Source organism: Sorghum bicolor, chromosome 10, assembly GCF_000003195.3.
Source record: "Sorghum bicolor cultivar BTx623 chromosome 10, Sorghum_bicolor_NCBIv3, whole genome shotgun sequence".
Lineage (NCBI taxonomy): Eukaryota > Viridiplantae > Streptophyta > Magnoliopsida > Poales > Poaceae > Sorghum > Sorghum bicolor.
Window position 1 is genome coordinate 59,338,534 of NC_012879.2, and position 13,264 is coordinate 59,351,797.

The 13,264-nt window shown below is 45.9% G+C and overlaps 3 protein-coding genes across 5 annotated transcripts; 2 read left to right on the plus strand and 1 right to left on the minus strand.

Annotated features, from left to right (window-relative positions):
- On the plus strand, positions 448-4,051 carry LOC8064950. 2 transcript variants are annotated; one of them, XM_002437507.2, is made up of 10 exons: positions 472-761; positions 861-974; positions 1,071-1,259; positions 1,610-2,103; positions 2,389-2,488; positions 2,585-2,644; positions 2,820-2,912; positions 3,009-3,128; positions 3,278-3,644; positions 3,750-4,051. In XM_002437507.2, the coding sequence occupies exons 1-9, from the start codon at positions 666-668 to the stop codon at positions 3,596-3,598; spliced, it is 1,587 nt and encodes a 528-aa protein (XP_002437552.1). In that variant the 5' UTR covers positions 472-665; the 3' UTR covers positions 3,599-3,644; positions 3,750-4,051. The 2 variants fall into 2 exon arrangements, 1 of the variants encoding a protein (XP_002437552.1); XR_002448658.1 differs by lacking the exons at positions 3,278-3,644; positions 3,750-4,051 and having other exon boundaries at positions 448-761; positions 2,585-2,730; positions 3,009-3,030.
- LOC8064951 lies at positions 4,151-5,185 on the minus strand. The gene is made up of 4 exons (XM_002438928.2): positions 4,894-5,185; positions 4,691-4,823; positions 4,522-4,566; positions 4,151-4,430 (listed from the first exon to the last, which is right to left on the minus strand). The coding sequence occupies exons 1-4, from the start codon at positions 5,000-5,002 to the stop codon at positions 4,373-4,375; spliced, it is 345 nt and encodes a 114-aa protein (XP_002438973.2). The 5' UTR covers positions 5,003-5,185; the 3' UTR covers positions 4,151-4,372.
- On the plus strand, positions 5,358-9,844 carry LOC8065585 (zinc finger CCCH domain-containing protein 46). Of its 2 annotated transcripts, XM_021450122.1 has the most exons (12): positions 5,358-5,642; positions 5,830-5,886; positions 5,968-6,091; positions 6,215-6,297; positions 6,390-6,488; positions 6,579-6,672; positions 7,106-7,329; positions 7,461-7,573; positions 8,053-8,260; positions 8,631-8,694; positions 9,277-9,421; positions 9,509-9,844. In XM_021450122.1, exons 1-11 carry the CDS (start codon positions 5,599-5,601, stop codon positions 9,322-9,324), a joined length of 1,158 nt encoding a protein of 385 aa, XP_021305797.1. In that variant the 5' UTR covers positions 5,358-5,598; the 3' UTR covers positions 9,325-9,421; positions 9,509-9,844. The 2 variants fall into 2 exon arrangements, with proteins under 2 accessions (XP_021305797.1, XP_002437553.1); XM_002437508.2 differs by having other exon boundaries at positions 5,830-6,091.

Below are 13,264 nucleotides of genomic sequence, written 5' to 3' on the forward strand. Positions count from 1 at the left end.
GGGACAGCGACGGTGCTACTGCTATCAATTCATCGTGACGATCAATCAATAGACCAAGTCTTGTTTAGTTTTTAAATTTTTTTGGTTGGAAGCACTGTAGCACTTTCGTTTATTTATGATAAATATTACTAGATTTAAAAGATTTATTTCGTGATTTACAAGCAAACTGTATAATTACTTTTTATTTTTAACTATATTTAATACTATATGTACCATAAAATTTGATGTGACAGATAAATTTGAAAAGTTTTTGGTTTTTGATAAACGCCCAAAATGCGCCGGCCGAGCCCAGGTGTGGAAGTGGAAGTGTGGGCCCAGTAGACTAGCTTCGGATGGGTTGGGTGGGTCTACACTACTACCTGCGCGCGACCACCTCGAGTGGCGAGTTCGACCACCCACTCCACGCCACCGTGGTCCGCGGACACGGCCACGTACCCCCGCTCCCCGCCCCGCCGGCCGGGCCAATAAGCGACCGTGCGTTTCAAAATTTGAAGAACTGACGAGTGACGAGGCAGTCAAACCAAGCGGAACATCTCCCGTCCCGTCGCCTCGCCTCGCCTCGCCTGCTGCCGCCGCCGGCTGGTTTGGTGTCGCCTCTCCTCACTCTCTGACCTCACCGTCCCGGCCACGAGACGGAGGGTGAGCCCGGCACGACACCACCCACCATGCCGTTGCCGCTGGCTAAGGCGATGAAGGGGTTCTCGCCGCAGCCGGAGCCGTCGCCCGCCCGGTCGATCTGCAGGTCGCAGCTGGAGCAGGACGTGAGTCACCGACCCCCTCTCTTCCCCCTCCGCCCGCCCGCCTATGCCTTTGCCTGCTCTCCTCACTCCCTGACCTGGAATGCACGCACCCGCGCGCAGGTGAAGAGGCTGCGCAAGGTGCTGCAGGAGGAGACGGCGCTGCACGCCGTCCTCGAGGGCGCCCTGGGCCGCGCCGCCGTCACGCTCGCCGACATGGCCTACCTCCCCACCAACGTACGCCCGCACGCCTCGCCGCGGTTGGTTTGGCCTGGCCTGGCTTCTCCGGCGGCGGTCGCTGACATTGGACGGTCTCTCCTCTCTCCTCTGCAGGCGCAGGAGCTGCTCTCCAACATCTGCATCCTCGAGACCGCGGTCAAAAAGATGGAGGAGGAGATGGTCTCCCTGCATTTCCAGCTCATCCAGGAGAGGAACGAGAGGAGGCTCGTCGAGTACCGCCTCAAGCACCTCCCGCCGCAGCCGTCCGCTTGCTCTTGCCACTCCGGGAAACTCGGACCAGATGTACGAATTCCTCTGCTCATCGACATTTCTGTTCCTGCTTATAACAGTTGCAAGATTCATTTAGACTGCAAATAACATACGGATTTCATCTTGCTGAATCAGTTTGTACCATTCTAGCGTTAGCCACTGCATTCAGTTCTGTCTGTAAAGGGATGGAAATTCTGTGTTGCTTTCCAAAAACTTGCCATATCCTTCTCAAATGGTCATACCAAACAGCTCCACCTACCATTCTGATCTCAACTCATCATTTCCTGACTAAATTAAGAAACTCTACACGTTTCAGATTCAGCTCAGTGATTATCTTCTTAGCCCGTCTTTTCACTGAGTACATACGTTCATGTTGCTACCAGGATACCAAGGGCGAGAAATGCAGTAGCCAAGGGGAGGAGGTTTATCCTCGTGCCATCTTGCATGAACAAGCTGTGAAACTACAGAGACAAATCTCTGTTAAAGGCTTCGCGGATCCTAACCAGCTTTCCGAGGACATCGTCCGCTGCATGAGGAACATTTTTATTTCGCTATCAGATTCCTGCAGGGACTCCTCAAAGAATTCCTCCATGGAGAATCAGCAGTCTATTCCATCTCCCACTGGGAATTATTCAATTTCTGCCTTCTGGTCTCTGTCGGAACCGTCGTCCATATCTTCTTGGGTACAGAGCCCTCAAGTAGATTTGAACTACAACAATAATCTATTAGCTTCGGAGACTGTTTTTGACCCTTACAAAGCTCGTGAGAAGCTTAGCTGGGCTGACATAGGCAGCTACAGTGCGGCTGCTGAGGTTTCGTGGATGTCAGTTGGGAAAAAACAACTTGAATATGCTGCCGAGTCACTTCGCAAATTCAGGTAATGTGTCAAGCACTATTTGTAATACCTGCACATTACTGTTTGTTAAATTGTTACCTTTTTTTTTGAAAATTTGAAAATTCTGTTTGTTACTAACTGAAACCATGACAATTGGTGTACCAAATCAGACTATAATCCACTGGCTCTAGCTCCACGATTCAGTACATTGCCTCTTTAGTACCACTTTACCTTTTATTTCAATGCCATTAAAGATGAGCACTTGTTTTGTCCTTAGTGATATTTGGGTTAATCCAACAGTACTAATGATCGCCTATTAGAGTGCAGATTATTCATTGAGCAGCTGGCAGAAATAAACCCTATTCACCTCAATGATGATGCAAGGTTGGCATTTTGGATCAACTTATACAACGCGTTGATGATGCACGTACGTGATTTTGAATACTTTAATTCTTATTAGGGTGGCTGAATGTGTGGGCTAGCACATGTTGAACATTTGTGACATTTTTTCATCCATTTACAGGCTTATCTGGCTTATGGTGTTCCACGAAGCGACATGAAACTGTTTTCACTGATGCAAAAGGTTTGGTAAAGGAACCAATTATTGTACATTAGATTTGTTCCTATGCTAGTTGGGAGTGGGAGCCCGGGACTCCAAGTAAATAGCATGTCAGCAAATCAAGATTTCCATTTTTTTTGCTTGTGTAACATACTTTTATTTCTGGAGAATCATATCATTATACTTGTTTTCTCTCCAGGCCGCATATACAATTGGGGGGCACTCATTCAGCGCTGCATTTATTGAATATGTAATTCTGAAGATGAAGCCACCAAGTCATAGGCCACAGATGGTATACTACTTACTGAAAACCTTGACAGTGCTTATTTCGATATCCTTCAGCTAATCAACACAAACCATTAAAAGTTATTTCTGTCTTTGGTTCAAGGCTCTGCTTCTTGCCCTTCAGAAGATTAAGGTACCTGAGGAGCAGAAAAAATTCTGCATTGCGACGCCTGAACCACTTTTGATGTTTGCCCTAAGCTGTGGAATGTATTCTTCTCCCGGGGTAAGCTCAGAGCATTTCTTTGGCTTCCTTCATCTGACACCTTGATTAGCACTATTTTTTTACAAACTAGTTGATTAGCTGTAAAGTCTTTCATGATTGTCCCTAGCACAAAGATTTAATGGTTGACAAAGGACTAATTATCACTGTAGGTGAAGATATACACAGCAAACAATGTGAGGGAAGAACTTCAAGATGCACAGCGTGATTTCATTAGAGCATCGGTAGGAGTAAGTCGAAAAGGGAAGCTTCTGGTCCCTAAGATACTACACTGTTTTGCCCGTGGTTTTGTTGACGACAACAGCTTCCCTATTTGGATCTCGCATTTTCTACCTCAGCAGCAAGCTACATTTGTTGATCACTGTGTGTCTCAAAGGCGGCAAAGTCTCCTGGGCACCCGTACTTTTGGCATCATTCCATTTGATTCTCGGTTTCGCTACCTCTTCCTGCCAGATATGGCATCTTTAAATTAACTTCCATCCGAGATTCAGATGCTTCCTTGCCCAGATAACCTGAATGGTAAACTGCACTAGCCTTTAGTGTTTTTCCCTATTATATATGAATTCAGTCGCAACAAAAGGAGTATGTGATTTGCTTTCTGCTGATATATTTACATGTTTTCAGACAGCCTAACCGCCAACAGGAGAACATAAACTACACAAGTGACAAAGTCCAAGCTCTGATGGACAGTTGAAACAGTGTAATAGCTGTCTCTCGAGTTACCAGTATGTCTGGAAAAGTAAAGTTTATATCCACTGATCATGGGAGTCTTTGGCCCGTGTCATTGAAAGTCACAGATGTATATCGTTGGAATGTCTTAATCGGTTCGTCTGCCTTGACATCTTGCCGAGTTTTATGAAAAATCTGTACATAACTCCTACCTCCAGATAAAAACTCAAGTTCATGATGGTGCTGTTTATGCATTATATCTGTTTACCATGGTTCTGACAACATGTATATCGACACGCATAGGGCTGGGCACACAGACCCTAGTATCATGTATGAGTAGAATGTAAAATTAGACAAGTCCAATCCGTGAGAATCTATCTATACCCTCCATTGCGTTAATGATATATCAAGATTACTACACTGCATTCCTAGCAGATTTTCTCAGTTTGTTGCAACAAAAAAAAAAAAGAACAGCTAGCAAATGTGTTACTGACTAACACACCGTACCTCGTTACGCCTGCACTGCAGCCATGGCAGTTGCTTCAGGAACTTTGGAATCGGCATGCTACTGTCCCGTCTCAGGGTCCATCCTGCCCATCCTTGATGCGGTTGCAGATATCCGAGCACTCTATCAAGCTATTTGAACAACAATCCGATCAGAGCTGAGCTCACTTAGCATCATCTATTTGTGAAACTGAAACAAGAGAAAAGCTGCAGGTACACCCACCAGTACTGCCGGCTGCGGAACCCGTCCTTGAACACCACGAGGGGCCTGCGCGGCACAACACACACACAAAAAAACCAACGTGAACGACGAGACGCCATGGATCAGCTCAAAGTGAAACGTACGCACCGGCAGTAACCGTCCGCCGGTGCAGTTCCGGCGGCTGGTTTACCTCCTGACGTTGAGGGGCCCCTCGCCGGGCGCGCCGCCTCCGCCGCGGATGCAGGTGCCGACGCACTTGGTCGTGCACTGCAGCGCCTTTGCTGACCTCGGGTGCTTGATCCGCTCCTGCTTCCCGTCGCCCCCTGCTCACCAAAATTCCTCGTCAGCTACGCATGCACACGAAAAGGGTTTGCGAAGCATATCTGCACGCACCGGACAGCGTGGGCGGGACGTTGGAGAAGGTGTCCGCCTGGGGCGCCGGCGTCGACAGGATGGCCGCGAGAGCCAGCGCCACCACGGCCTGCGCCGCCGGCGCCGACATCCCCCTTGGGCCGGGTGTCTGCCTCTGCCTGCGTGGCCTCGGGCCTCGGCTCTCGCTCCGGCGACGGCGAGACGGTGGTGGCAGTGGCACAAGACAAGAGCGCGCGCACCGTGGCCTCGCGGACTCCAGGTACAGAGCTGTGGCCTGTGGCCACCGGTCAGCCACCCGGATCAGCCTCGCTGGCTGCCGACTCACCCAGCAGGACACCAGTGGGCCTCGGCGACTGGGGAGGAAGATACGATGGGCCCACATGCTCCCGGGCTAGGCTGGGTCTTTATCGGGCCTGCGGCACCCAGCCCAGCGCTTGCGTCTCACTCAGGCCGAGGCCCAAGGAGAACCCCGACCGGCGCGGCCCACGTCGCGCAGGACTCCCCCCGCCGACGGCGTCGCGTGCGTGCCACGCCACGCCGGCCGCCGCGGGGAAGGAAAAGTGGGAGGGCTCCCCTTCCCTTCTGCTCCGGTTTTACCAGTTCCGAGCGCCGCGTGAAGGAGCAGGCTGTTGCAGTTGGAAGGCGGTGACGGGACGGCGAGCGGGGACGAAACCCTAGAGCTTGAGCTCCAGCGCACGGGTCGGGTCCGCCTCCCCGTTCCCGGCGATGAGCCGGCGGCAGGAGCTCTGCAGGAACTTCCAGCGCGGCAGGTACGGGGTCTTCTCCTCACCTCTCCGTTGCCGCGGCATGCCATTGCTTCCGCTTTTATTTATTTAAGTTCAGTCGCTGTGATCTTTCGAAAAAAAGTTCAGTCGCTGTGCTCGCTCTGGAGTATGGATGCGCGTACCTCGAATTTGGGTAGTTCTGTGGTTCTCATTCACGTTCTGGATGTTGCAGCTGCAAGTACGGAGCGCAGTGTAGGTTCGTGCACGCGTCCTCTCAGCAGCAGCAGCAGTCGAAGCCCAACCCGTTTGGGTTCGGCTCTCAGCAGCAGCAGGCGAATACCAACCCGTTTGGGTTCGGCTCTGGGAGCAGGCAGCAGCAGCAGTCTTCGTTCGGTGCGCAGTTCCAGCAGCAGCAGCAGAAGCCCAATCCGTTTGGATTTGGAGTGCAAGGGGGTGCGGCCGCGCAGTCCAGAAACGCCTCTGGCACGGCAAAGGTTTGTCTTGTCTGATGGATATAAGTAATCTGTTTTATTCATTCGTTCTAACTTGGGGAACTCAGCTTGTGTAATGGTGTAATGGGTGTTCTTGTGTGTGACTGATGGATTTTGTTGGATCAGCCATTTCAAAATAAGTGGGTAAGGGACCCCTCAGCCCCGACGAAGCAACAGGAAGCGGCACAGCCTGCACCAGCAGCCCACACGTGAGTTTGCGATTCTAGAGCGCTGTACTTTTGATCCTACTTGATTATTCCTTGCTATATGTGAGTCACCAACTTTGTGAGTTTTTTGCCAGCTCCTGTACAGATCCTGAGTCCTGCAGGCACCAGATTGCTGAGGATTTTAAGAATGAAACTCCACTCTGGAAGCTTACATGTTATGCTCACCTCAGGAGGTAAATAAGTAACTCATCGTGCTTCAACCAGTGGCCTCTGCCTCCCTCAATGCATTTGGGCTCATCTTTTTGTATTATGTTTTGCATTAGTGGTCCTTGTGACATCACTGGGGATATTAGCTTTGAAGAGCTGAGAGCTAAAGCGTATGAGGAAGGCAGGCAGGGGCATCCTCTGCCGTCAATAGTAAGCTTTGGCACTCCCAACTTTCTTCCCATTATCAAGTTTTGATTTGATTGGAACTTTCCAGTTTGAAGTATGTGATCTTGCACATTGAAATATGTGATAAACATTCCTACAAGGGCCATGGAAAGTGATATATCATAAATTTTATGAAAACCACATGTGCTATTAGCAAATGTTTGTGATATCGTACCTGTGTGTCTCTTGTCCCTGTTAGGTTTATTAACGGTAGAGGCATGCAAACTGTACCTGCTTGAGCAACATGACCTGTATTTATCAGAGAACAATTGGAGTTGCGCCTTTTTTAGCAACACAACACTACTTACTTTAGTTTCTATTATATACTGACATACTGTATAGTTTAGTCATCATAAATATGATCTTTGATGGATTTTTATCAAGAATGAACTCTAATTCATTGGTTTCCTTTCCTCAGGTCGAGGGTGAAAGAAATTTGCAAAATGCAAAGCTGACAGAGTTTAATAATTTTCTGAACAATCCACATCTATCGGTATCACAAACTCCAAGCTTTCCAACTGTGGCTTCCTTCCCTGAAGTGAAAAATAACTCGCCATTTGGGGTTTCTCAAAATAACGGACCACCAGTGTTTAGTAGTTTCAGTCAAATTGGAGCAGCCAATAATATTGGACCTGGGTCCAGGTAATATATGCACTTGATCTTGGAGGATGGGCAGTAGTCTTCAAAATAATCTACAGACGTTATTATGTATTTTAATCAGTCTGTTTCTGTGTGCATGTATCATATTAAATTGAATGAGCTATCTCATGCAGAACTACACCAGGATTCCCAACCAATAGTATTTTTGGTCAGTCTAACCAGCCGAGCCATCCAGGATTTCCTACACCTACTTTTGGCCGTTCTGATATGAAATTTGGAGTTTCAGGTATCAATTATTGATTAATCCATGCAATTACACTGCTATCCTTTATTCAACGAATTTAGTACATGGTCAATCCAATTGTGAGTAATATAGTTTGTGTGATTGTGTCTATCCATGTCTAGACGGTCTTTGATCATTCTGATTTGTGACTCTTTATTACTTTTTTGGCATCTGTTTATAAAGAACTAACCATTTGATAAGTTGCTAATGTATGCCTAAAAATTTGGGGATAATCCTGTATATCCCTTAGGAAGCACATACATTTAACTTTATAAAACTTTTTTAGGTTGTAGTTGGATTCAACAGTAACTCTCTTGGACTCTTTATGGACACTATTATGAGCTCAGAATTAAATAAACGTACTAGACACTGACAGTTCTGCATATCCTTTTCTTTGTTCTCTTTTGTTTTCTTAATTTAGGAAATATGTGATTCTGCATATTGCTTTTGGTTGCCATTTCAACTTATATAGGATTTTACAGGTTCATTTGGAAGCCAGATATCACAACAATCATCTGGGAGTTTGCAAGGCTCAAACATGTCCAGTGTTGGCAATTTCCCAAAGCCTCATGCTAGCTACCAGCAGTCTCCTTCCTCCTCTAGCCATCATAGAGACATTGATAGGCAGTCACAAGATTTACTTAGTGGAATCGTGGCTCCTACAAGTGCCACAAACCAAGCTCCTGTTGAGTAAGTCCTTCAATAAGATGTACTGGGTATGCTGAACTTGAGTATGTAATATGCGGAACTTGAGTACATGCCTTTTTTCTTTTGTGTGTGTTGTGGGGGCAGGGGGGGGGGGGGGGGAGAAAAAAATGACCAACGCTATAATGAATGGATATTATTTTTTGATTCCGTGAATATGCAGTACTTGTGTAGATGTCATGGCGAAAGCACTGTGCTTCCTCACAAAGGACTTTCTAAAATTAACCAATCAGACTTGAATGTTCATGTATATATGCTTGCTTTTGTCGATTTGATTTGTGAACTTTGAATTGTATGCAACATTGTGAATTGTCTTGTTGCTTATATCCATTTTCTCGCTATGTTTATTCAACAGGGACAATAAAAATGAAAATCAGGATGATAGTATCTGGTTGAAGGAAAAATGGTCAATTGGAGAGGTATGGAATACTTCCTCATGGTCCATGTTGATGGTTTTATTTTTAAACTTGTTTGCCTATAGACATTACTATCCTGATATGGCACATGCCTGTACCTGTTTTTGACCAGCCATTCAGTTGTCAATCACGGATCACCCACATGTTGTTACTTGTGGTGTACAATTGTGTATGATATGCAATTACCTCTAGTTTCTGAATCAGCGCCGTTTGCCAGATTTTCTTATATGGTGTTTTTCTGTGTCCAAAATCTTTTTCATGTACCTTCCTCTCTAGCTGTATTTAGTTTCTTTTTCCTTGGTGAGCACCAGTTTGATGCGCATTTCTCATGTTTGATTTCTTTTATTTTTTCTTTCTAAAATTTGAACTACTGTGAGACCTATGTACTATGTTAGGACATAAATTCACGTCGGTAAGAATTAACCTATGTTGCTGTTTTACTCAACAGAAATCCATAATTAGTTATATTTGTATCTTGACTATCGGTGGGAACCTGCTTATCTATCTTGCTACATTTTTATTGCATATGCAATCATATTTAGCGGCAATAGATATTGCTTTTGATTCACATGAAGCCTTTTTCAGATTCCGCTAGGTGAACCGCCACAGAGGCACATCAGTCACGTGTTTTAGGAACATTCTGTGTCGTGGAGGCACTATCAAGTTAGCTTCGTTGTCTCCTTCCATTTTTGTCGAGATAGCATCTTACAATTTCTCCTCCAGTACAATGGTACATGTTTTCTCTGGTTTGCTTTATTTCATATATATATAAACATGAATCTTGACATTTCTGATTCCATTATTCAAAATGTTGCAGGTTCATGACCTACATAACAAATTGGAGGACATAAAATGCAAGGCTGATTAGGAAGCGTAGCAACTTGCTGTATGCCTGTACCTGGCACCACATAGTTCGTAGTATAGTCTTCCCTTTCCTTTTCTTTTCTTTTTTAATTCTATGTACTTCGTCACATTTAGCCTTTTTTTTATCGTCTGTTGGGTTCAGCTATGGGCTTGAAAAAGTTGCTGTAGCTGTGGAGAGGCTGTTGTGAGTTCTGCTGTGAAAAAGCTATAGGTTTGGTTAAAACAATTATGAAACCTACCCCTGTCTCTTTATCTTTATCTTTATCTTTATTGAAACAACTATAAAATATGTATCTATTTCTACCTATTTGAAAAAGTTGAAGCTGAAGCCAAAGCGGGGTAAGAAGTGTTGTGAAAATTGTACTACGTGAAAGCAGCTTGTAGTTCTAAAAGTAGAAGGATTTTCTAAAAGTTGAATCAAACACAACTTTAATAGGTTCGGATCTGATGAAAGGAGCAATCAGAACTATCGTATTTATGATAGAGTCGTGCCCATCAAATGAATGTTTCAATGCATACGTTTGTAGCCCTATCGATGTACAAAACGATTGACTCGTGCCAATCAACTGAATGTTTCAATGCATATGTTTGTAGCCCTATGGCTGAACAAACTTAGGGCTCGTTCGTTTTGAACCGTTTCAAGGCAGGATTCATTCCGGTTGATAGAATCTTATACAAATATAAACTAACTATCCAGCCGGAATTATTCCTGGACGTCGATACCCAGAAAACGAACGGGGCCTTAATTGTGCCAGACTGCCAGATAATAACAATGTTAGCACACCCCTCCATTCATGGCATAGAAATACTTAGTACCGGTACAAACTGGATGGATTTACACAATTACACGACCTTAGGAGAGAGCATAAAGATGTCAAGCTTAGAAACGGACGAATTGGAATGGGAAAGGAAGATGGTTCTAGATCCAAAGAGACTTAAATATCCTGTTCTATTCAACTACGGTTGTTGATTGCTTCTTGCTACCAATACCATCTCCACCATGGTCCTAGACAAATTCAAGCCCATATTAAATACATTTAAATGCATTTCTATCCATGTCAATCCACGTTTGTTATAGTGGATTATGATAGAAATTAGTTACTTTTCATCATAATTCACCCAAATAGATGTGGATTGAGATAATTTATGAATGTGTTGTCTGAAACTGGAATAAAACAAAGATGGAAGAAGAGGAAGTTGTTTAGGAATTGAGACAATTCCGCTTAGAGTGGTTTATGACTCTACTCATGAAATTGGGACAAAGCAAAGATGAAACATGACAAATTATGATCATGAAACTCATAAGCACATCGTGGGACAAAGCAGAGATGAAATAAGATGAATTATGATCATGAAACACATAAACACATCCTTGACGCCGAAGGTATAGGACATCAAGCTCTGTACATTGAAAAAGAGTAAAAGTCATACCCACTTCCTCATGCTTGGGTAGCTATGGCATCTCGGCCCCCCAACTTCTGAAATGCCTACTTCTGGTCCTAAATTTGGCTGGCTATATCGAGTGTGTTTGGTTCCCTGGCTTAGGGGCTAGCCAGGCTTGCATAATGTAACTTGGGCCTGTTTGGTTGCTTGTATGGCCTGCTAGCCAGGCTTGGACAAACCTATTTCGTACGGATTACTTGGCTTGCTGGAAACACCCAGATCGGCTGTTCTAGCAGAGCTAGGTTCCGTCGCGCGCTGCCCTCCACTCCTGTCGCCTCCCGTGCGGTGCCCTTGCGTGTGCGGTCGCGGGCTCGTGCCCGGTGCAGTAGCCGCCCCCGGCTCCGACCACCGGACCTAGATCTCGATGCCCTCACCGCCCCCGGCCCAGCCCCAGCGGCCTTGCCCGCATCTCCGCTCGCCCCCTCGCGATGGCCTGCTAGGGAGAGGAAGGTAGGTCGACTGAGCTTCTATGTCACGCGGCGGAGCTTTCTTGGCGAGTGGAGGTCGTGTGTGGTGGAGGTCTTGTCTGTCCTCTCCGGCCGACGAGAGAAACAAGAGATCCTGACGACATTCTCTCCACCTCCACCCATGGCGGTCTCCACCTTCAGTAGCGACGAGACGACCCCCTTCTTTGGCTTCCTCGGTGCCACCGCTGTGCTCGTCTTCTCCTCTGAGCACTCATTAGATCACCCTCCCTCCCCCGCCGGGTTCCATCCATCCATTCCTCACTCTCCTCACCCTCTCGCTCTCATGATGCCTAGGCATGGGCACCGCCTATGGGACAACCAAGAGTGGCATCGGCGCACATCCATGGGCGTCATGCGCCCCAAGCTCGTCATGAAGTCCATCATCCCCGTCGGCCGTCGTCATGGCTGGAGTCCTTGGCATCTACGGCCTTATCATTGCCATCGTCGAGGTGTCGAAGTGCTACCATGCCCATCACCTGTTCGACAGAAGTCTTCAAAGAGGTAAAGTCACCAGATGAAGAAATACATGATTCTATGCAAACTAAACCAGGCAATCAAACACACCGATTCTTAGCCAGGCTTAACTAGTACTAATACACGAACCAAACACACCCATCATCTCAGTCCTCCAGGTTCCAAAATGCCTAATTTTGGTCAGTGAACTTAGCTTTAGGTCTTATCTGGCTCCAAAGGTGTTCTTTCCTATTGTGTTTGTTTGCTCCTTGTTGCCCTGCTGCAGACCCAACTTTACTACAGCTTCTCTCTGTTCAACACTCTTGTGCTGCCTCAGTTTGTGACACGAAAGAATTTCATTGTTTTTTTTCATTGTGCCATTTGCATTATGCCGCAACGATGATGTTCTTTCCTGTTGTTTTTTTTTTCCTCGTTGCTTGCTACAGTCATAAATTTAGTATTGTTTTTTGTTTGTACATGTTTCCTATACTGTTTCGATTTGTGACAGGGAGAATCCCGTTGTCAAGTTGGTCAATCCCTATAGTGCGTCCTGGCTATGTGTTAGTTTCATACGCTATTAGGGGTTTCCTTACTAACCATGAAAGCCTATTATCTGCTCGCTTAAGCTCATCAGCCAATTCTAACAGCACGTTCAGGCTGTAAACTGAAACTGGAAGCGCGGCTGCTCATGTGGTGGAAGCCAAGCGGTGCAGCAATGGGCCTTTTGCTGATAGATAGGTCCGTCCATCACTGGTATTACTCGATCGAGCATGGGCTGACCTGCGGCGGCTCGGCCCATCAACGTTTCCTCTTCCTTTGTTTTTTTTTTAAAAAAAGGTGATCTGCTTTTCAAATGCCTGAATTTTATATTTTTTACTAAAATTTATGTAGACGCAATCTGAATTGTTTTTTTTTACCGTAGAAATCTCGTTAGATAAAACCACAAACCCGAAAAAAATCTTACTTGTATTGGCACAAAGAAAATTTGTAATTTATACAATTATTTCTATAGAAAGACAAGGGAAAAAAATTATGGTAAGAGTGTTGTCTGAAATTTATTTTGAAATTTAAGCAAGAAATGAAGTGGAAAACGAAAAGAAAAGGTAAAACACTGCCTGTGACCGACAGACACATGGGCCCGTGCCTCGCAGTCTGAATACGGGCACACACTGACTGACAGCGGAGGACACGCCAAAGTGGGAATTGGCCGTCAGAGCATGGGCGGGGGGCAACGGTAGCCAGACCCATAGGTTAATTGATTGCCGTTTCCGGCCACCTATTGCTACGGAATTGAATGCCCCGAAATTGCAGAAACTGTGAAAAGAACCAGAAACGGACGGGAACTT

Excerpts from the sequence above, each read along its gene's own strand:
- LOC8064950 (XM_002437507.2), top strand. The coding sequence starts at position 666 with ATGCCGTTGCCGCTGGCTAAGGCGATGAAGGGGTTCTCGCCGCAGCCG. Across the intron at positions 762-860 it reads GGTCGCAGCTGGAGCAGGAC|GTGAAGAGGCTGCGCAAGGT; the intron begins GTGAGTCACCGA and ends ACCCGCGCGCAG. Across the intron at positions 975-1,070 it reads TGGCCTACCTCCCCACCAAC|GCGCAGGAGCTGCTCTCCAA; the intron begins GTACGCCCGCAC and ends TCTCCTCTGCAG.
- LOC8064951 (XM_002438928.2), bottom strand. The coding sequence starts at position 5,002 with ATGTCGGCGCCGGCGGCGCAGGCCGTGGTGGCGCTGGCTCTCGCGGCC. Across the intron at positions 4,567-4,690 it reads GGGCCCCTCAACGTCAGGAG|GCCCCTCGTGGTGTTCAAGG; the intron begins GTAAACCAGCCG and ends TGTGCCGCGCAG. Across the intron at positions 4,431-4,521 it reads TTCCGCAGCCGGCAGTACTG|CTTGATAGAGTGCTCGGATA; the intron begins GTGGGTGTACCT and ends TTGTTCAAATAG.
- LOC8065585 (XM_002437508.2), top strand. The coding sequence starts at position 5,599 with ATGAGCCGGCGGCAGGAGCTCTGCAGGAACTTCCAGCGCGGCAG. Across the intron at positions 6,298-6,389 it reads CCTGCACCAGCAGCCCACAC|CTCCTGTACAGATCCTGAGT; the intron begins GTGAGTTTGCGA and ends GTTTTTTGCCAG. Across the intron at positions 8,261-8,630 it reads ACAAACCAAGCTCCTGTTGA|GGACAATAAAAATGAAAATC; the intron begins GTAAGTCCTTCA and ends TTTATTCAACAG.